Source organism: Rattus norvegicus, chromosome 8, assembly GCF_021556685.1.
Source record: "Rattus norvegicus strain SHRSP/BbbUtx chromosome 8, alternate assembly SHRSP_T2T, whole genome shotgun sequence".
Classification (NCBI taxonomy): Eukaryota; Metazoa; Chordata; class Mammalia; order Rodentia; family Muridae; genus Rattus; species Rattus norvegicus.
Window position 1 is genome coordinate 124,552,572 of NC_141541.1, and position 23,591 is coordinate 124,576,162.

Sequence of the window (23,591 nt, forward strand, 5' to 3'; positions counted from 1 at the left end):
GTGTGTGTGTGTGTGTGTGTGTGTGCTTTCACCTGTTTCTCATTTCCATTGTGTTAGTTTGTTTCTCCTTCAACCCATGGTTCAGCCTAGAAATTTTGCCTTCCCTTGGATTACACCCCTACTAGGTGGTCAGAAAGGAAGATGAGAGAGAGGCTGAAGCAGATCCAGTGTTTTAGGGATTATGGCAGTGTGGGGGGAGGTGTTCTGCACAGAGGCAATATTCGATATTCAGATGTAGTTGAAACCTATTTCACTAAACTTGGGGGGGTAGTGGATGCTGTGCTTGGCGAGATGAACTTACTACCCCTAACTGATGTGGTAGGGAGCTGCTCATTGCTGAAGACAGGATCTCACAGAACTGCCAGCCGTGCCATCAGAACTCGTTAGCAGGCACAGAGACTTTCTAGGTCGCAGATCCCTGTGTTGCCCAGTCTGAGAAATGGCATCAGGTCTCAGAATTCCAAGTCAGGGCACTGTGACCATCAGGGCAGTGCAAACTGCAGGTATGGACGCATTCCTGAGCTAACAACCCCTGCCCCTTGGGCACAGAAGCCAGATGTCACTGTGCCCAGTTCTGCTGATTTCCTTCCAGCCTGGGGGCTAGGGGGCTGTGGTTGGCTTCTCTGGGTTTGCCTGAAAAGGTCTCAATTGAGTGAAATAGCATGAAACACACTACTCCCATATCTGTCAGCACAGAGATGAGAAGCTAGAATTTTAAAATGACTGTGGTTTAAAGCAAAACAAACTCTAACAGAAAGAAAAAAAAAAAAAAAACAGAGAAAGAAAACCAAGCCCAGAAGAAAAAGTCCCGTGTGAAGCTACCTCACCGAGCCCAGCAGAGCCAACCTCTCTGTAAGGACTGAAAACCCAGAGCTTGGGGCACAGCACTGGGGTCCATTTTACCACCCCCCACCTCTGCATAATCCCTGTCTTTGAAATAAGCACATGTTGTTTAACTTTCTTATCCATGGTGCTAAAATGGTGGCTCTTTTGGTGCCGGAATAAATGTACAACGTCTTTGTGGTAGTAAATGTATAATACTTCATCTCACAAGCTAATCAACGAGTTCTTTGGTTGTGGTGCCATTGTTTTAATGGTAATTTAAAAGTCGCTGATGCCAACTTGACTCCTCCCCCTTAATCTCCTCCCTGCAGCTCAATCTCAAGCCCTGACAGGATCTCTGCCCTCCTTAGAATGAGGGGCTGCTCACGCAGGTGCTGGGAGATGGGAAAGAACGATGTGTGCTACAGTGTCCACATGTATCAGCCAGGAAAGGGAGTTTCGTGATTGCAGAAATTTTATCATTGCTCTGAGCAGTTTTCCTCCCCCACCCCGAAATTTTTTTTAAAAGAAGAAAAGACATGAAAACAAACTAAACTCACTTTGAGGTAGGAAATGTTTTCCTTTAATGTAGACAGTTGACACTGCCTCCTGACTGAGTTATGGAGGAAGGTACACAGCCCCTTGTGGATTGTAGGTAGGTTGGTCAGTATATTTCAAGTAGTTAACTAGCTTTACAGTCGTGGATTGGAAAGATATTCCTCCATATCCATGGACAGACGATCCTGAAGCAGGTACTTGTGATGTCATTTACTGTCGACAGCGCTTACTTGTGATGTCATTTACTGTCGACAGTGCTTGCTTGTGATGTCATTTACTGTCGACAGCGCTTACTCGTGATGTCATTTACTGTCGACAGCGCTTGCTTGTGATGTCATTTACTGTCGACAGCGCTTACTTGTGATGTCATTTACTGTCGACAGCGCTTACTTGTGATGTCATTTACTGTCGACAGTGTTTACTTTTGATGTCATTTACTGTCGACAGTGCTTACTTTTGATGTCATTTACTGACGACAGTGCTTACTTATGACATCATTTACTGACTACAGCACTTACTTGTGGTGTCATTTACTGTCGATAGCGCTTACTTGTGATGTCATTTACTGTTGACACTGCTTACTTATGACGTCATTTACTGTCGACAGCACTTATTTGTGATGACATTTACTGTCGATAGCGCTTAATTGTGATGTCATTTACTGTCGACAGCGCTTACTTGTGATGTCATTTACTGTCAACAGCGCTTACTTACTTTGTCATTTACTGACAAAGCTGCTTCGTGGTTTGAATGTAAAATGCCCCCCACCCCCAGACTTATGTGTTTCAACATTTGGGCCCCAGTAGGTGGCACTAATTTGAAAGATTGTGAGGTGGTGTCTCCCTGCAGGAAATGGTTTGTTGAGGGTGGGCCTTAAGGTTTTATAATCTAAGCCCTCTTCTCTTCTCACTGTTTCTTGACTGAAGGTACACTGTGATCAGCTAGCTTACCCTCCAGCCACCACAGATGTTCTACCATGAAGAAGGTCCTCAGAAAGCCAGGGTGATGATTAGCCTTAATCCTTAACATGACCCAGCATAAAATCATTTGGGAAGAGAAGCTCGGTGGAGATGGTCTAAGTTGGGTTCACCTACAGGCGTGCCCCGAGACCCTAGCACCATCTTCTGGCCTCCTCAAGAACCAGGCACACATGTGGTGCTCATACATACATACATGAGGCAAAACACTCACATGCATAAAACGAAAATACGTAAATCTTTAAAACTACGACGAATTACATTAAAATGTTTCCATTGTGTATATGACTGGTACTTATTTATTTACTTATTAAGATGGCATTTATTAAAGGCTAAGCATATGTCACTCATTATTAGATTTAAAAGGTCTAAGGTCTTGGCCAAGGTTCTGCAGCTAGTAAATGTTTACTGGGAACCTATAGCAGACTCACAGGTAAGCCAACCTAACGGTATTTCTCTATCTCTTTGCCTTCATAGTTAGCGTGACTTTCAACTGTGAATTTCAGCATAAGTTTCTATTTAAAAGGTCTTCTAGACCAGTGTTTCTCCACCTTCCTGATGCTGTGAGCCTTTTATACAGTTCCTCGTGTTGTGGTGACCCCAACCCTAAAACTGTTCTCTTTGCTATTTCATAGCATATGAATTATAATGTAAATATCTGATCTCTGATATGCAACCCTTATGAGAGGATCATTTGACCCCCAAAGGGGTCACAACCACAGGATGAGAACCACTGTTGGACACCAATGGGAAGATTTTCTATCTTGATTACTACAGGGGCTACACAGGTACATTTCTTTTCTTTTCTTTTTTTTTCCAAAACAGCAAAGCCAATGTCTTAAAGTGAATGCTTTCACATTTACTTTTCAATGATATTGATTTGGAGTCTAAACCAATCAGTTGACTGTATTAATCCCAGAATTCAGGGCCTGAGGCAGGAGGATGGCAAGTTGGAAGCTAGCCTGAATTGTGTATTAAATTCACAGTCACTTAGTCTATATTATGAGGCTCTACCCAAACAAACAGGTGAGGGGAAACTACCCTAATGCAAGAAATCCAAAAGTTTATTTATTTTTTCATTTATTTATTCATTATTCATGCCTCGTCTGTCTGTCTGCCTGTTTATTAGTTAGCTAGTTCATGTGTGTGTGTGTGTGTGTGTGTGTGTGTGTGTGTGTGTGTTTGCCTGAACACATTTCTGGGTTCACCATGTGTAGTAACAGCAGAGGTCAGGGAGGGTGTGTTGGATGTGCTCTAACAGGAGTTACAGACGGTTGTGAAGACACAACATGGGGCCTGGGATCTGAGTCTATTCCTTTTTCTGCAAGAACAGCAAATGCTCTTAATCACTGACCCATCTCTCCAGCTCCCCTAAAACAGCATCTACTGCATAAAATTCTAGGGGGCATTATATACTACATCAAACAAAGTACATGTATTTCTCAGGGAGTTAGCAGCAGCATTAGAGAAAATGATTATGTTAGCAGGTAAGAAGTGAAACCTGTTTCTGAAGAATGCATTGCCTGGGTCATTTGCTTGCAGTCCAGTGAAACAATGAATGTGATCACAGAGCTGCCAGGTTTCACACAGAAGGGTACCATTTTCAGGGCATCAGATGCACAGGACGCGTTGTGTGTCTTTTTATTAACTTTCTCTGAGGGCACGTGCTCCCAATGCCGCTGGTTGCCAAGAGAACCTGAAGGAAATCTGCAGTGCTGAGGGCATTCCGGAAACTTCCAAAGAATCCATGTCACTGTGTATCGGTTATAACATGAACACAGACTAGGTGAGCTTTGACAGCCAAGACCTGGTGGCTTCAGCCAGAACAAATGGTTATTTCTTGTCTTGGCAGTCACAGTGAGTGACTGAGGAAGCCATTGATCCTTACATGGTTCTTTGAGTACATGGGACCCAGGGTACCCTGGGGCTTCCTTCCCAAATGCTCCTTGAGATCTAATGAGCGAAAGAGATTCACATTCGATATTTGTCTTCGTTCACTCTGCTAGAACTCTGCTGGATGTGGTATCAAGCATAAAATGCTATTACCTACACTTCCTCCTGTTAACTCAAAGTCTGCCCTGTAACAGGTTTCTCCCGTCCAATAAAATCATTTTTATATAACCGATGAACTCAAGCTCGATCAGCCATTAAATATTTACCCGTTGTCACTTAAACACCTGGTGGTGTGCTGGAAATCAGGGATATAGAAATAACAGAGGTAGAGCTCAATTGAGGAAGGAATGGAGGTTGACAGGATGGGAAGACACAGAGAAAGAGGGGAGAGAGGAGAGAAAGGGCCACAGAGACCCAGGCAGAATGAGCCATGGATGGAGAAAGAGACACAGAGAGATAGAGCTGAGGAGGTGAACCAGAAATGCTAGAACATGGGAGGAGTTAAGGGTTAGAGAGGCAAGCATTTTTGTTCAAAGGACTGTCAGGCAGTGATCCACTCTGAAGGCTTTTAGCACCTGACTCTGCACAGATTTCCAAGGCTCAATTCCCAGACAACCTGCTGCTCCCCACTCTAAGTGGAGCCTCTCTGTGGGTCTGGGCATGACTTCCCAATAGTATTAGACACTCGGAGTCCCTGTGCTTTTCAAACAAAAGATGCTCCCATCCCACACTTCTGCCATGGAGCGCTCTCTTGGCTTCCGTCCGCATAGCCAAGGATTCCTTTGCAGACTCCCCTTCTGTCTTCCCTGAGCCACAGAGCACTGCGGTGTGTGGCCATTTTCTGTCCTTGCTTTGTACATGGGTGTGTACAGATCAGGGTATAGCTCTCTAAGACTCTTTAACCCTATCATAAACTCGATGCTGTGCTCCCCACACAGAATCCTAGCACTTGGGAGGGGAAGAGGGAAGCTCGGAAGCTCAAGGTCATCCTCAGCTATACGTCAAATTTAAGGCCAGCCTGGGCTACATGAGGTGAGTAAACAATGATGAGTAAAACAATAAACCTGGACTCGTCAATTCCAGGCAGTTTGTTTCAGGAAAGTCACGTGGTTTGTGTGGTGCATTGTTTTCTATCCATAAGTTGAAGGTGTGCATGAGTTATAAAGTCGACTCCATATACATACTATAACACACTCACATGCCAAATACTCAAGAGTACTGTCCAGTACCCAACAGGTACTACATTACCATTCCGTCAGTATGATGGGCTTAAAAGCCAATTATAATTTTTAGGACTCCAACTCCATAGCTTTGACTGAAAATTAGTCTATATTATACTAGTGATATATGTCATGTGACAACTGGTGATCATTCTGTTTTTATCTATTTGTTTGTTTGTTTGTTTATTTATAATCACTGATGACTCAGAGTTTTTTTTTTTTAATAGCCTAACCACATCTCAAATCTGACGAGACTAGAAGACCTATTGACGTCTTTCTCCGAAAATTCCTCCACCCACAGTCCTCAATCCAATACGTGGATCTAGACTTTCTCTAGAGGCCCAAGCCCAGTGTTGAGGAATTTCTCTTAATCTTTCTCTCCACTAACCCACCTGTCCTGTTGAAATAAGCGATTCTGTTTATTCTGTCAAAGTATTTCCAAAATGTTTCCTAAATCTAACATGCTTGACAAGGACTCGCGATCTCGTGAACTTTGTCAATCCGTGGGCAAAAGACAAGCCAGGATGGTTCAGAACTCAAGCCATTCCAGCCCTTAAACTGCAAGTCCCTCTGGTACCTATCGGCAGCACCACATCTCAAGGCCGGTTCTTTCAAGAATGACTGACCACACCCTCCTGTGCCCTGCCAACATGCTCTCAGCATGAACTTCATGAACTTCCATTCGTCTCCTCTTCACTCTTAGCTGACCAGGAAGGATTGTTCATTACCAGCTACGGGCATATTCAAAGAGATTAGAAGAGACCATGTGACAAAGCCAGAGCCAGTGGCTCATGCCCGCTGTCCTCGCACTTCAGAGGCTGAGGCAGGAGGACTGATGTGAATCCGAGGCCGGCGTGTGCTACACAGTTGAGCGCTAAACCATATGTAGCCAGACTGGACTACATCTGAGACTCTCTCCAAAAACAACAACAAAAACGAAACAGAAAAAGAAAGCACAACTTTCTCATCAAAGTGGGGGAAAACAACAACGGGAAAGGACCAGGCTGTGATTTTTAGCATGTCCCCAGAATTCTGAACAATGTGACTTTAGTTTTAGAACCACGAGCCCTTTGAATACCAGACTGTACTAAGCATTGGCACAGGACGCACCCAGAAATGGAGCAGCTCCTGTTGAATCGGAAGACTTTGTGCTGGAGACCTGGCTGGCTCGTGGGGCAGTGTGCTTGCTTACAAGCATGAAGACCCGAGTTTGTCCAGCCCCCACATAAAAAGCTAGGCGAGGCAGCATCTGCCTGAAATTCTAGGGTGGAGAAAGTAGCATCCCAAGGATTTGGGGCCTCTATGACTATCCTGAACAGCAGCTCCAGGTTCAAGGAGAAACTGTCTCAAAAAGATAGAGAGGTATAGAGGAAGATTCCTAACATCAATCTCTTGCTTCTCCATGTGCACAGATATGCACATGTGTGTGTGTGTCTGTGTATGTGCACATACATACATATGACACAAAAATTATCTATGACGAAAAGAAAAAGAAAATGTTTTCTGATTACTGTGTACATTAATGCCCCCAGGTGTATCTGCTTTGCTAAACGTTAGAATCACTTGAGTGTGTTTTTGTAAATCCTAATGCCCAAGCTGATCCCACATTTTCTGAGTCAGAAGGCTGCGGGATGCCTCCAGATGCTCTAGGCTTTCAAAGCTCCCTTGGAACTCTCACATCATGCAATGGACCCGAGGACATGCAAATGGTGTTCTTAGTGTATGGGTGATTGGAATGTCGTGAATAAAGGCTCTGAAGCAAGAGTCAGACACTGACTCTGAGGTCTGTCTGAGCTCGTTCCTGATGCTCTGCTGACTCATTTGCTCAGAAATGGTTTCCCCCTCAGAGGGGCAGTCTGAGCATCGTGCAGTATGATTTACTGACTTAGCGGAGTACACAGCATGGGACCCTCACACAATTACTTGTTCTTTCATTTGCATGTGTGTGCATGTGTGTGGGGGTAGGTACAATGTCTGCACATGAATGCAGAGGCCAGGGACAACTTCAGGGACCCGCTCCTTAGCTTTCTCCATCCTTTGCACAGTCAGCGACTCTCAGTGTTCTGTCCTGAAGCTCACTGAACAGGCTAGGCTGGACAGTCAGAAAGTCGAAGGGATTCTCCGGTCTCTGCCTCCCCGGTGCTGACATTACATGTGCTTGCTGTCATGCCTGGCTATTGTCCATGGGGACTGACTGAAAACAGGTCCTCAAGTTTGCATGGCAAAGACTTTTCTGTCTGAATTATCTTCCTAGTCCCACCATTAATGTCCTTAATAGTATATATAATTATAGCAGTGTGTTATTAATGCCAATTAGTCACTAAGCACTAATCAAATGCCATGTCTAGCCTACAAGAGATGATTGTTAATTGCGCCTAAAAGAGACTATGAATGACTATGGAGACAGCTGCCAGAGTCTGACAGACACGAGGACCTCAGCCTGAGTCTTTAGGACCCTTTCCTTTATAAGACGCAAGCCCGGTTCACAGATTCTAGAACTCACCTCCACCCACACCCGCCACCACAGATTTATGGTACCTCACAAGCGGCTGTGTAACTTGAGTGTGACTTGCTGGAGAAAGCGGCTAATAAATTTCCTTGAGTCTTCTCAGAAGGGACTTTTAAATCTTCAATGACACATGGGCAAGAAGAAGAGAGGGGATTTCCAGGCACATCTCTCTTATTTACTCGGTTACCCAGGAGCCCCTTGTTTCTCTTTAGTTGAATCTCGGGGGTTTGACGGATACTGTGACAAGGTTACTTTTAAATTGATAAAAGGTTTGATTGTGTCAGCCCATTTGTCAAAACCGTCTGACACCGTGGGTAATGGACTCTGCGCTGGAGCCGGATGGCCCGGTAGCTGATCTTCCTATTCAGTGTTCGGTCCATGCTGTAAGAGGACAGCAGCGGGGCGGGGTAAAAGTCGAGGAGATTAGCACCTGCAGACCCTTCAGATCTGAGTGTACCACTCATTCTGTTCATTCTGTTCTGCAGGCTTTTCGAGGTGGGCGTATCTCCTCTCTTGTTAAATGAGAGAGTGACATTCACAGTCTCATTTGTAGAGGGGACAATTTAGGGTATAGGAACTTGAACAAGAAGAGCATTCCATTCGCTGGAAGGACAGAAGGGCAGGACAACAAAATCTTTTCAGTAGCAATTTGCTCACACCTCAGCAGAGATGTCCCGTGGATATTTCAGGGATGGCCAGATGAGCTAATCACAACCCGGGGACATATGTCGAGGGCTCTTCTCTGTTGTTTTCATTTTAAGTTAAGGTCTCACTATGTAGCCCAAGCTAGCCTTGAACTCCAGATGATCCTCCTGCCTCAGCCTTTCAAAGTGCTGGGGTTGCAGCTATGCCTTACCACACCTGCTTCTTGGTCAAGGCTTCCCAAGACTGTCCTAATTCAAATGGATAAGCCACTTGCACGATTAGATAAACGATAGGACGGACATAGAAACTGTAGATATAGTCATGATTCTTCCATGGTGATTAATGCTCAACTTTACTGTGCTAAAGTGTGGCTGTGATTATACAGCGGAAGTTAGCCAACCGCAGGGCTGGGGTGCAGCTCGAAGGCTGACAGATTGTCTAGCCCGTGCAGCTCCAGGGAGAGAGTCCATTATGCAATGTGTCAGGCAATTTGACATATGCAAAAGGAAAGCAAGGAGGAAGGGAGAAGCGGGAGAGAGGGGAAGAGAGAGAATAAATGAGAAAAAGACAGTCAGAGACAGGAAAGGGAGAGAAAGTTGCCAATTTCTTTGAGGGGGCCATTTAACTTAAGTATTGAAAACTTATCACATCACCAAACTTTTGCTTAGTCCCAAAACACTGCAACCTTCTCAAATTTAACAAGTGAGATTGCGTCATACTGAATTGCTCCTCTTATGATAAGCAGAGGCCACTTGTGATCCAAGTGTCCACCCGTGATCATCGCCACCTGGTAGCCCACACCACCTGTGTGTGTATGATTAACTGATCGGGTAATTCTAATGTATACCAGGGTTTGAGAGCTCCTGGTGTTAAAGAGTCTTCCTCTCTGTCAGTCTCTACTGTGTCTGTCTTTGATCCCTTTACTGTATCGGCCAGTAGATGTTTTATAGGATGCTCGGTGCCCATTTGTGACAGGCAAGAGACAGGGACTAAATAAAGGTCAAGTATTTTATTATATTTCCTGATTTCTGTCCTTTTGTTTGTTTGTTTTGAAGCTACTGGACTCTCAAGGCCTTGTTTTACTTGGCTTTTTAATTTAAAGACACATGAATACAATTGTGGATTGTGGTGCAGTCTATAAACCCAGCTACTTGGGAGCCTGGGACAGCAGGATTGCACATTAAAGGCCCCTTGGGTGACAGGTAGCGTCCTAGGCCAGCTGGAGTAGCATAGCTGTGAAGAAGCAAAGTGTAAACAGAGTTTCTATGTAAAGTCAGAGTGGCTGGAAATGCAGCTCAGGCATGGTGAGCTTGCCTCACCTCAGTTATACAGGACGCTAAATCCAGCCCCCAGGACCAGCGCATCCCATCTTTCCTCATACACAAGGGTTCTGCCACCACCGCCATCCAACACTCATTCTCACACCTTCTCTGGATGTCCGTCAGTCCTGCTTCCGACTAACGCTTCGGTCGTACCTGTTCTGAATGGTCAGCAGTTTCAAGGATCCTCCTCCTCGATCTGCAGCCAAAGTGAACTTTTTTCAAACTAAAGTGAGATTGCCTATGACCACTCTATGGCTTCCTCACAGAGACGTCTTGTTCCCCTCTGTGCTGCAGGTTCACCGTGTTCCGAGGTCGGCTGCCCTTTGCTATGGCCACGTTGACCTGCTCAAGCTCTTGTCCTTGCAGGGTTTCGGACAGACATGGTGTCTGCAAGTAAGATGTTCCCTCTGCCTGGGATGCCCCTCCCTTTGTTCCTCATCAAATTGATTCCCTCTCATGACCTTAATTGTTGTCTCCTCAATGGTGACTGTCTGAGGGCAGGTTATAAACTAAGGCATGTCAAGCTTCCTCTCTGAATTTAGGGCTACCTTTTTTATTTCAAGCCAAATGCTTATTTAATCCACACTTCTTTTCCCCAGTAGAAGGAAAGCTGAGTGAAGACAAAGGCTTTATCTAAACGGTGTCACCACCAACATGCTAGAAGTGTTATGTAAATACATCCTTTTCTTGATTGCTTTTTGTTTTTATCATTGCTGCCATTGTTAAGCAGGGTCTTGAGTCCTGTAGACTAGCACTCAACCTTCTATGCTGCCAAGGATGACTCTGATGCCTCTGCCTTCTCCTTCCTCCTCCCTGGCACTGAAATCACAGGCCTGCATGTCCGTCTTGTAAATATTTCTTTACTGAGAACCTTGTTAAGAGTAGTCTGTATTCTGAGCTTTCTAAAGAGTTACAAAAGGTCCCATTTCCTACTAAACGTGCATGGCCAAGCACCTATCTAAGATACAGCTACAACTACAATGGCCACAGAGCAAACGTCTGTTTTCCTGATTCTTATCCTTCAGCTTCCCCCTTTACCCACGATTTTTACTTCTCATCTGAACACGCGGGGGTGGAGGGGTCATTTAAATTTGTTTTCATATTACACATTGAAGCATACTGCACTTATTTTCCTTTATATCACCATCTTGTTGTGCCTTAACATTCATACGGGGTGCCATATCCTAATGCCAGAAAATTCTGTATTTATGTTGCTTTTGAATCTCTGTTTTCTATCATTTTATTATCACCAATATTAGTAATCATTACACTTCCTTTCACGTGAGGTGGATTAACTTTAGAAGTGCCTGTAACCTCATAGGAATTAGCATGGTAACTGGGTGCACGGAACGTTTGCATAACCCTGCAAATACTGCCTGGGACACTACTCAGCTGGCAGGTTTGTCTAGCATATCTAAAGCCCTGGGTTTGATAGGAGGCACCACATAAACCAGGGCCGGTGGTGCATACCTGTAATCAATTTTAGAACCTACAAGGCAAAGGCAGGGCTGTCAGAGAAGTTCATGAGCGTCTTGGTCTAAACGTGGCATTTGAAGCCCTCCTGGAATGCATGGGGCACTGCCTCAAAACAGAAAACAAAAGTCTTTTCTTCCTATCTTAAAATGTTGGGTCCCTGATAGAAATGTCAAGTTTGAAAACGATACATGCAAATTATATGCACCATAGGGAACTAAGACTGCAAAAGAGGGGACAAGGCTTTCCAAATGAGCTGCGTCTATTTCCCAGCAAGAGCACCCCCAGCCACTGGCTCTTACAGTGGTTAGCCACCCCAGGCCGAGGCTGTGCCAGTGTTGGACAGGGAGACAAGAGAAAGAGACACAGGACGGACAAAGGTGAGTTCCAAGCGAGGCCCTCACCCACTAAATTTCAGAGTTAAAGAAATGTAAATAGCTTCGGTTCTAATACATTCTTTGATTTGCCTAAGGTCACAGACTTCACTGATGACACATTCAGCGGGTGGAGGTGGGAGCCAGACATCTTCACACACAATTACTTCTACTATGCTAAGTAGTCATAACTGCTCTCTATGATTCTATAAGGAAAATATTACAAGCAATTAATACCACATCCTAATCACTTCAGTGACTAGTGAACCCAAAAGTGTTTTTTCAGTCACCTGACCACTGGCTAAGTCTTGTTAACTGGCAACTATTCGTGCACAAGGCCTACCATTACTTCCTGCTTCTGCAACATCCTTGCAACTTCTCAAATATACATAGAAACATCAGCAAGACTTCTATGCTCCTGTACATGCCTGACCGCCACGTCTTCCCAGCCAACGCAGGCCTTAGGTAATACTCTCCATTTCTAAAATAACCGGCAATGCTTGACAGAGATGTCAGTTGACAGAGAGATCTGTGCTCTGCTCTGGCCACAGTGGCATGTCCATGAACTAGCTCTTCAGTAAAAGAAAAGTTCCAGAAAGCTCTGATGTATGTACTTTGCCAGTTCCCATGATACACACATTCCCAAACATGGCTGAGTCCAAGCCACCAAGTCTGCAGCAAAGTTCTCCCAGAAGTCTAGAATATTGAAAAACGAGCGCGTTCTGATGCCTTCTTCAGAGGCAATTTCAGCACATCTCAAACAGTACAAAGAGAAATCTACAGAAAAAAATCTCCACTCACTTTCCTGTGATTGAGTGACAGGGGTGTGATGGGGTGTATATGTAAATGTTCATATGTGTGCATGCATGCAGGAATGTATGTATGTTGTAGGGTGCATGTTCACACCTGTATGTATGTATGTATGTATGTATGTATGTATGTATCCGTGTAGAGGCCAGAAAGTTAAGCTCGGGTATCATTCTAGAGCCTGCCAGGTAGGCTAAGCCGGCTGACCCAGGGGATCCTCTTGTTTTCATCTACCTAGTACTGGATTACAAGTGTGTACCACCACTCCTGGTCTTTTACATGGGTTGGAGGTCAGGGAAACTTAGGTCTTCACACGTACAAAGCAAAGCACTTTACTGACTAAACGAACCACAGTCCCCGTCTTCACTTCTATCTTCCTGAAGAGAAAACGAATGACCACACCAGGGCTGAGGATGTCTGAGTGGCCACCCCTGCTTGTCCTCATCACACAGAGAAGCTTCGGACCAGAGCAGCCAGTGGTCCTCATGTGTCCACGAGAGAAGAGTTCACAAGCATCTGCCACAGGAGAGAGCCTGCGAGAAATGCTTGCCTCTTGATATCCTCTCCAGGCCCAGTGGAGCAGAGTCGCTCAGACTCAGAACTCCGTGGATGGCACAGAACAACTAGAAAAAAGTCTCTACAAAATACCCAGAAAATGTGCCATATGAATATGGCTCGAGTATGAGCCAATGAAAACACAATTTACCTACAAACCTAGTCATAAAACCAACAACTTTGGTATTTTTTTAAGACTTTACTCTCCTAAATAGTGCAGATCTTTCTAACAAGCTATTTGCCTTCTGATTCCCAACCCCTGTATCTTTTGTAAAATAAAAATTAACAGATGTCCATATGCCTTTGTCATAGCAGTTCTAACATTAGAAGACTAAAGTCGATGTCTTCGAAGTAAGCATGTTCCCTCAACAATTCCATACTATGTCTTGCACGATCACACAGACGTAGCAACAGAGTGTGTTTATCCATCCCCACCTATTGTTTTGCTAGCTGATCATCTGGCTATGACTTTTTGGATGTCCGTTTATGTCTGTCCGCCATTATCTGTTGTCTAGATAGGAACTCTCAACTTTTCGATTCATAACAAAAGCAAATAAATACTGCCTGTTGCGTTTCCCCTTCTCATAGCTTAGAGGTTGGAAAACTCACAAAATAAATAGCAACCAGGCTACAAGGGAGAAAGGAAGCAACCGAGTAGTAGCGTCTCCCAAATTTCAAATTATCGTGGGACAATCTGATCACAGACATCTGTATCGATGATATTTTGAAAATAATAGGAGGGAAATCTAAAAACACCAGCCTGGGATCCTTAGTTCACAATTTGTTAGAGTTTATTTGTTGGGGAAAACCATGCTGTGTTAACATACTTGCAAAGACATGGCAGTGATAATAAGTTTATAGATAAGGAATTAATGAAAACATTTTTAGAGTAAGACTCAATGATTTCTATCTATCTTGGGCAATATAGAAGGATTCCATTAGAGGGTTCTTGGCTTGGATGGGAAGTAGTGATGAGGATTGGGAATAGCTACTTCAAGGGGAATTAAAGGACCAATGATCAGGTCCTGGTTAAACCTGTGTTTACCAAGTATGGTTAGAAAAGTTCTGGTGCCCAGGCAGGACGGCATCCTGCAATCACCTGCATCATTGACACCATTCCCTAATGCGGCTCCTTCCATGACCATAGTCATCCATCACCAACCCGTCTCCAGCTTCAGCAGTGAAGAACAAGTCTCTATTGTCACCCTCTGACTTCCAGGTCAATATGCATGACTTGGCTGCAGTTCCCAAGCCCTCTGTTCAAGAAACACACCCACACAGCCACACACCAAACCCCACTCCCTGAAGAAAGCTGGAGCAAGTCCCCACCCCCCACCTATGTAGAAGAGGCTTCCTCATTGAGTCTGCATTGGGTACATCAGCCCATGGGGTGTCCCCACAGGTGATGTGTACATCAGAACAGGCCCAGGGAACCCCAGGACACTTACGGTTGACATAGCTTGATGAGGTCCTGGTCAGTGGTGCCTGGTGGAAGTCCTCGAATGTATAGGTTTGTCTTACTCAACTGTTCCCCGCTGCTGTTGCTGCTGCTGTTTGTGCTAGGGCTGGGAGGAGCCATGGGGTGGGGAGCTGGTGCATAGGACTGCTGCAAACAGAAGGAAAACAGAACAGACTGTTACTGGACAAACAGAAGCCAGGGCCTATATACAGGCCAGCAGCATTCACTAAAGGTAGTGCAAGTCAAGCCACTCATCCTCTTTAACACACACACATACATGCATGCACACACACACACATGCACACATGTACATATTCATGCTTATACACAACACACACAGGCACATACATACACATGCACACATTTGTGCACACACACAGGCACACACATATACATGCATACACACATGTATACATACACATGCACACATGAACACATTCGTGCACACACACATGAACACATTCATGCACACACACACGTGCACACATTTGTGCACACACGCATGCATGTGCAAGTGTGCGCATGCACACACACCACACATCACACACAGGCACACAATATACATTAACACATACATGTACACACACATGCACACATGCACACACACATGCACACATTCATGCACACACACATGCACAAGCGCTCGAGTGTGCGTGCACACACACACCACACACAGGCACAAAATACACACTCACACGTACATGCACACACATGCACACACACGCACACACACGCACACACACCAATACCATGTTCCATACTGTTCTGAGAACATTATCACTCATCACTTGCTTTTCCCTCCTCTGGCCCAACATTGGATCAGCACAACCACGCCTGGCAGACAATGAACTAGCAGGCACTCTTGGCAGACACCCTCAGCCTTGATTTTGTCCCTCACCAGACTGGTTCTCCTTATGCTTCTAGATTAGCATTGCCACCTCTTCCCTGTTGCATGAAGATGGCCTAACAGTGAAACAGCTTTATCGTCCCTATTCTCTGATTCTCTCCTTTTCTCCAAAGAAACGTCTATCTGCTACCTTCATCCCCCTGTGGTAGAGCATGATTCTAGGTGTGCAGAACCATCCTGGCTCTATAAATGAGTGTGTGAGCAAGTGAGGGAGGAAATATATCTGTCTCGGCTCCTTTTCCCACTCTTAGGCTGTGTCCCATCACGACATGATTCAAAAGATCGTAACCGATTTGAAATATCCGACCCTAGAGACTGGGACCCTGAACAGGAGGATTCATGCATTACAAGTGTCCCGTTGACTGTGGGAGGTTTATTATCGAGTGGCCTTTGTCCACCAGACTCTAACGACAGCTGTTCTTGGCATTTGAGAGCTAAAACCTCTACTACAGGTGCTGCCTGATGTGCCCTGAGCACGCTGGGGCTTCCCTTCCTTTCGGGCTTCTCCACTACTTTAATCAGTCAAAACATTTTACGTCAAATTTCACATAATAAAATTGCCTCACAAAGGTTGGGATATGTGACATAAAGGTAATTACACTTCTACAGATCAAAATTGGTAAACATATCACTTATTTTATTTCGCCGTTCTTCGTGCAGACCATCTTCAGATCTCTAATTCCACAGAATGCCTGGGTCGGGTTCCTGCTGCCTCTCTTATCGGCTGGGTGACCATTAGATGGTGACGCAACCCCTCTAGAGAACAGCAGTCTCGTTAACATGAACAAGATTATGGTCTCAGGGTCTGTTAGAGACCTTAGTGAGCTGACACAGATATGGCTGCTCTAAGTGAGCAGCTCGCAAGAGCCACTGACGAAGTCATTTGTTGATGTGGTTTGCGGCTAGACCATCACTGCTGACCGTGTTCTAAGAAGGCCAAGTTTTTCACTTGGAATCCAGAATGTCAAGCAAAAGCAGGGGTGAGCATATTCTTCAAGACAGTGGATGGGGTTTGAGGAAGGGATCATAGAGAAAGAGCTCGGAAGTGCAGAATGTCCCTTGCCTTTGCAGGGGCCCAGGCCCAGTTTCTAACACTCAGGTTTGAGAGTGACAATTGCCCGTAACTTGCTCCGAGGGGACCGATGCCCTCTTCTAGATCCTATTGGCAACTGCACACACATTGTGTCATTAACTCTCACAGACACAGACAATGCAGATCAATAAAAGTCATTACGTGTCTTTTAAACTATTCTACTGAAAAACTTAGCTGGGCTCTTTCCTAGAGGCTGAGTGATTACAACGAGGGAGTCAAGTAGGAAGCTTGGGGCTCAGTAGCAGAAATGAATTTATTCAAGCCAATGTGGTAGCTGACATTGACTGCCAAGTCGGTGGGATCTATACTGACCTGGGAGATAAGTATCCCCCGAGTATTTGGGGGGATATCTAAACTGGGTTAACTGAGGTGAGAAGCCCAACCTGAATGTGGAACTCAGGATAGAATCAAATGGAGACGGAGACCGTGAGCTGAAGCCCAGGAGCCGTCTTTTCTTCCTGACCATAGACGCGATGTGACCAGCGGTCTCCAGCTCCTGGCATCAGGCCCTTCCCCACAGTGGACTATACTGCAGTCTTGTACTGTGGGCAGAAGGAAGCCCTCCCTTCCTCAAGTCGCTTTTCTTTGTGTCAAAGCAACGGGGAAAGCCCCTAATACAGAGGTCACCCGGCTGCTCAACAGCTGAGTCGAGGAAGAACTGGAAGGGCTACCTTGATGGTATGATGGGAGGCAGCGATGACAAGCTATACCGTATGCTGTTGTGATCTCGTTCTAGACAAAACAAAACACCGAAACTGACACCGCTAAGTGGACAGGCCTGCGGCCCGTGGAAGCAGAGGACATCCAATAATTAGAACTGACCTCGGCCTTGGGAACATCTAGAATACATCATGGAGGGATGCAGGGACTCCCACTGTGCTGAGGCCAAGCGTACCCTTCACCAAGTTGATCCTAAAGTCCCACTTGCTTCTCTTCCTCCCTCCAGTTGCTTCCTGGACCAGACTCCTTCACCCTGGGAAGCTCCCTTCCTCCATTTCCGCTCCTGACCCCGCCCCATTGCCTCTTACTGATGATTCTCTTTTCAAATGGAGCACCTGGAAGCCATTTTCCTTCCTGGCATTCACAACTTGGTTCGTATCGACGTGTTGGGCTTAGTTCCTTAAAGTCTACCCCATCTTGAATCTCCCTAGCCTGTATGCGATAAACAGAAGGCGGTTATAAATCTTTAGGCTTTATCTTATGCAAATAATATGCAAATGAGAGGAATAAACGGGATGCTGGTTACGGAGACAGAGGGATGCGTTCACGGGATTCAGCCTTGTTTCCTGCTATCGCATCCGCTTTTCACCTAGTAAGGTCTCGGATTGGCCCTGGTTCATATTTACAAGTCGCTCTATGGGAATGCTCCTTAAGATTCAGGACCTCAATGGGCATCTCACTGTACTGGTTTCCATACCCTTCCCCAGCTCCCCACACATGAAACTCCCCATCACGAGCCCCTGGGTTTTTGCAGAGTCATCATTTTCCAAGCCTGGACACCGCCCCCCACCGAAGGTCTTGGTGTTGAGTTTATCTCTTCCCTCCGCCCAAATGTCAGAACACAGCCGCCCAACCCTCTAAATTCCCGGTCCTTCTCCTGGCCCGTGTGTGTGCCGTCTGGCATTGCATTCGGTCTTCAGGTGCTCTGTCTGCTCACCCTCCTCTCCTGCACCCTTACACAGGCCTGTGAGTCACTGGATAGATCAGAGACACCCAAAGGAGATGACAGGATTGTCCCGTGCAAGCCCAGAGTGACTCAAATGAAAGAATGAGGAACAAAGAGAGGAAGAGACCGGTGGGCAGGAAGAGAGAGAGCAAGGAAGCTGAGGAACAGAGGTCAGAGCTATCATCTCCCAGAATGGACCTGGTTCTATTTCTCTAGCTCTGCCTACTGCAAGTGCAAGATCAACATTGTTAATGTGGACTTCCCTGCCCCTCCCCCATCCATACTTTTATGTAGGCGCACACGGGAGTCTGCTTTGAGTGTTTGCATTCAGTGAACTTTATCTCTTGCCTTTCAGAATTTAATATGTGCATAAGACTTGAACGTTTTTAAAACATAGAAAACGTCAGCTTGATTATGCTGTAGCCATCCTTGGACACTCCTGGGCACATGAACTTTTCCTCTTGTATAAGCACTGCTCATAGTAGGTGCTTTTGGCGCTTACTAGAGTGGTGTCCAGGTCTCTAGCTCACCGTAGGTCAGACCACATTGACTCTTTTTTTTTCGGTCTTATTCAGTGCTACATTGTCTAATAATTCCCAGGCAGGACTGATTTCAAAGCGCTTGGCCACCACTCTCAAGGCCCCTCCCTCCAAATTCCTTAAGTTCTACACTGTGCTAGGGTTTCTCTAAAAATGAGACTTTGTTTAAAGCAGTTCCTATCCTTGCTTACTTAAAACCACCACGGAACCTAAAGAATGTCCCCCAGCTCCCTGTTTCACAGAACGAGAGATACCAGACAGTCCTGGACTGGTCAAATAAGAAAAGCAGCAGATATGACATGATCAATACGTGTTTAGTTAATTCTTTTGTTCCCTCAGGGCTCTTTGCAGGCATTTCCGTAAGTAGAACACCATTTAGCAAATTGCATCATGCCTACAACGATCAATGTGTCCTTCAACAAGGCCAGAGTACCCAGTGGAATAAAAAGGGCTAAGGCAAAACGATGTTGAGAAGGGGAGAGGGAAGTTGTATGCATAGAAATGAAGACAAGAGTTAATTGTGTGTGTGTGTGTGTGTGTGTGTGTGTGTGTGTGTGTGTGCGCGCGTGTGTGTGTGTTCTCACGGGTATCTGTGTGTCTGAGTGTGTGGTGAGTGTACTTGTCATTGTGGACACACATGCACACTGGTGTGCATGCATGTGTGTGTAACCTAAAGGTCTGTCTTCAGTGTCTTCCTTAACTGTCTCCCACCTCGACACAAGATCTCTAACTGAACCTGAACTAGAAGCTCTCACTATCAGGTAAGTTGGTTCGCCAATGAGCTTCAGGCATCTCCTTGTTCTCCTTAGCTCTACGCGCTGAGGTCTCAGGCACAGGCCGCCATAGTCAACATTTTCTGTGGGTTCTAGAAATCCGAACTCAGATTCCCATGCTTATGTGACAAGCCCTTTACCAATCGAATCCTCTCATCGGACAGATATGTATTTGTTTCTTATAAATGAATGTGAGGGTTCTGGAAAAAACCCATGAAATGCCAACTTCCTGCTTAAAATTTCTGGAAGTTCTGCCGAAAGAGGAGTCGCTCTATGGTGGAACCAGCAGATCTGTAGACGTTACCACTTAATTAGTAAACCCTTCCTAGTCTCAAAGGGTTTATTATTCTTTCAGGGATACCCCATGATTTAAATAGCCACAAGAATTGCAAATTGTTCTTTGTGTTCAAAAGTTCTAAATTCCTTCCTCTCCACCCCCTTTCAAAATAGCATTCCTTTACCAACATCAAGGTGAAGGAGGGTTCCCAGAATGTCTGGTAAATGCACAGCCTACGTGAATTCATTTGTGGAAACCAAGAGCAATTTGGTATCCTCTGGCTGCCGGAACCCAGCTAGTAAAACCACGGGGTCCTCAGAAAAAGGGAGGAAGGAAAGAAATAAGGGAGGAAGGAAGGGGAGGAGGGAGGAGGGAGGGAGGAGGGAGGGAGGAGAGAGTGGCAGGAATGTCAATAACCCCCAGTGTCAGTGTATCCAGGAACCATTTTTCTGATTAAAGTGGCTAGTACACTTTATCCTTCATTCTTTGTCTCCTGCTGGATTTGGAATTTTATCATTGATTAGATTTAAATCATCCTGAGCCACCAAGAAGGGGATTTTTAAAATGTTAGTAAAATAATATTTTCCTTCAGATAAAATTGACTTTGCTATATTGTTCAAGGCCGCAGTCTATAAATCATATTTAGGGGTACGGAGGACTTATGGTCTGTGGTTACTGAGCCGTTGATCGCTGTGCTGTGACAAGGGATGAATTTGCAGAGTCAGCACGGTTAGAAGCAGTAGAAGTAGATGTTTGAATGTGCAGGCTTTGGGTGACGGCTTTAAGAAGAGAGGGGACTTCTGGTGCGTTCACAAATCCACAGGCTTTTCTTTGGTGTTTATGCATAGTGACCCTGGTAAGAGAGTCATCAGGGGGGTCACTGAAGAGAGGCTAACCACACACTGGGACTGCCAACTAGAATATCCCTACCAGTTTCTTCTTTAAAGGATTTGATACAGTTATAGGAAGAAGACACTTAAAATGGCAGTGAAGGTATTTAGAGGTAACTTTTTTTGTATGGCGGCTGAGCATTTGCTATGTAACCCACCAGCACCACGAGCCTAGTGAGATAAACAGTGTTCCCCTCATTTTGCAAAGGCCAAAAGAGGCAGTGGAGAAAGAATGACCTCTTCAAGGTCACACAGTAGGGACCCAGGTTTGATCCTAAGGAGCCTGAAATCAGAAGCCCTACAGGCGGGGTTAAACTTCAACTCTTCATGATGCATGGACCCCAAGAAAGGAAGGTTCTTCCAGGAAGTCAGCCAAGCGGGACAGGACAGGTGTGGGTGCTGATGCAGGCACGTGTGAGCAGTGGTGGTGCGGAGGGTGGCTAACAGCCAAGGGAAGCAGAACCAACCCTCCCCTCAGAATATAAATGAAGTCACCTTGACCTTTAATTTCTAAAGGGGATGTCACCATCCAAACCAGGGATGAGTTCTTCATGTGATGTCAAGCAAGTGAGTTCAACTGTTTGCATTCGGTTGTTTAACAAGAAGATGAACTGGCTGGGAGTGGGAGGTTTGGGGGCGAGTGGAGGAGGGGGGTTCGCTCTCAGATGCTGGCTCGCTTAGTGAGCTTGGTCCATGTGCCTCAACTGTAGCACCCACCTCAGGTCCTCTCACACTCTTGTGAGATGCCCGGGTCTGTGAGCAGGATTGCTGGAAGCTTCCTTGCTATGGTTTGGGTGAACACGAAAGCTGACTGCGAGGCATTCCTGTCTCGCAGAAAGTAATGGACGCCGTCTAATAAATGCTGCCTGCCCACCAAGAGAGTCAAGAAAGTAGTGAGAGGGAAAACAAAACCTTCTTTTAGATAATGTCATTCCATTTCTTGAATACTTAGCAGCAGGAGGTTGTGACATTTTAATTGAAGGTACCTCAACTCTGCCACCCTGGACGTTGTAGGAAGGACATTGCTTTGTTGTGTGCACTGCCCTGTGCATTGTCTGAGATCCAATAGCATCTCTCCTCTCCATTGAGAAGCCAGACAGATCCTCCTCCTCCACACAAAGCTATTAACAATCAAAAATGTCTTCCAAGATTGCCAGAGGCACGCTGAATAAGAGCGGCAAACCAGAACGTTAAGCTAACACAACCCCTGCCCTTGAAATATCAAAACAACTTCTTCACAGAATAATGATATTAATTAACCCAATCTAACTAACTTACTTCATGGTGGGGGAGGGGAAGGGGGAGGAGAAGCCCACTCCAACCCCAATGTCAGCTTCTTAAGTACATGTGGGGCTCCTGACTTCCCCCACGCCTCCACACTCCAAAGCCGAGACGTCAGAGAACATTTCATCTGTGTCAGACTGAGTCTGAAACATACTTCTCCCGCTGGATTGAAAACATAAATCTCTTGCAAAGAGAATGTTAAATATTTTTTTGCATGCAATTCCCCTTGGCTTGGAGTCCCGGGGTTCTGGTGCCAAGCTGCAGTCAGCTCTCCTGCCGGCATCTGGTCGCTGGCAGAGCCCGGCGGCAGTTGGTCTGGTGGTTTGGAGAAGCCAAGGACTCCTGCACACAGCAGTCTGTTCTGCGGATGGTCTACTCAGTTCGTTTTTATCCATCTCCAGCACAATAGAATTTGTAGTCTTTTATCCACTCAAGGGATAACGTCTCCCGTGGGATTGACATGCCAACATATTTATACTCCAAAAATGAAGACGGACCACATTCCTGTCATAAACCGTACATTATTTAACTGGCATGCGCAAGAAGTCCATTGCTCAAGGTAGAATGTTGTGGTAACTGTTGGATTCCTCCCCTAGACGGAGGTAATTTCCATATAATTCTGCTTCTGCATACCTCTTTGCATGGAGCTCCGAGGGCTGACACAACTTAAGATAATGGACAGGATAGGAGGGGCAGCATCGGTCATGAGTCCGGACACAACCCGAGGGAACCAGCAGGATCAGAGGGGTGTTGGACATGAGTGCATCTGTGAGAGCCTCAAATGAGGGTGACGGCGTGAATCCAGTGTGTGCAAGTCATGATGAATGCAGCTAAATGGGTGTCTCAGGCCAGCCACACAATTTCAGCCATGGTTTCAGGAACCAGGCACATTACGGCTTTTTCCGATTTCAGGCCAGGCAATTGCCTCTCCACTGTCTGGAATAGGATGACTGAAAACAATGGTCTCCATTATGCCGGTGATAATAGAGTTTGGTGGAAGGCGGGAGCTCCTTCCTCCCCACAGTACAGATATGGAAATGAGCAATAAAGAAGGAAACGCTCACAAAAGGTAATCGTGTGAGCATCCCCTGTCCGCTGGTCCAGGTAATGACTTCGGTCAACAGTCTATAGGAACCTGATGCTTAAGAACTCTACGGAGCCTGCTGAGCCTCTACCAGCCCCCCCACTAACTAGGGACGCCAACCTGTGTCCTAAGAAGAGGGGGGACTATGCTCACTTACTTCATTGGGATATTGTCAACCTAAAATATATAAGAGATGTGGAATATGTATAAATTATGTAATCTTATTTATATTTTACATATTATGATATACAAAATGTAGTGCAAAATATTTTCAAATTACATATATGTTATACACAGGCACACAGGTATATACATATATATATATGATAAAATTTTATCATCCATATCATCCTCATGGGGGAGATCCTTACACGTGGTCTCTGGTTTTTCAGGTGATGTCATCTACCTCGCAGAGCGTGCTGAAGAGCTAGTTAATTTTTAAAGCCTTGGATGAAGCCATCAGA

General features: G+C 45.5%; 1 protein-coding gene across 1 annotated transcript in view; it reads right to left on the minus strand.

Annotated features, from left to right (window-relative positions):
- Window positions 1-23,591, minus strand: part of Rbms3 (RNA binding motif, single stranded interacting protein 3) — a 688,236-nt gene that overhangs the window by 523,851 nt on the left and 140,794 nt on the right. Inside the window, 1 exon segment of the mRNA NM_001401889.1 lies at window positions 14,604-14,761. Within this exon segment, the coding sequence (NP_001388818.1) occupies window positions 14,604-14,761 (158 nt within the window).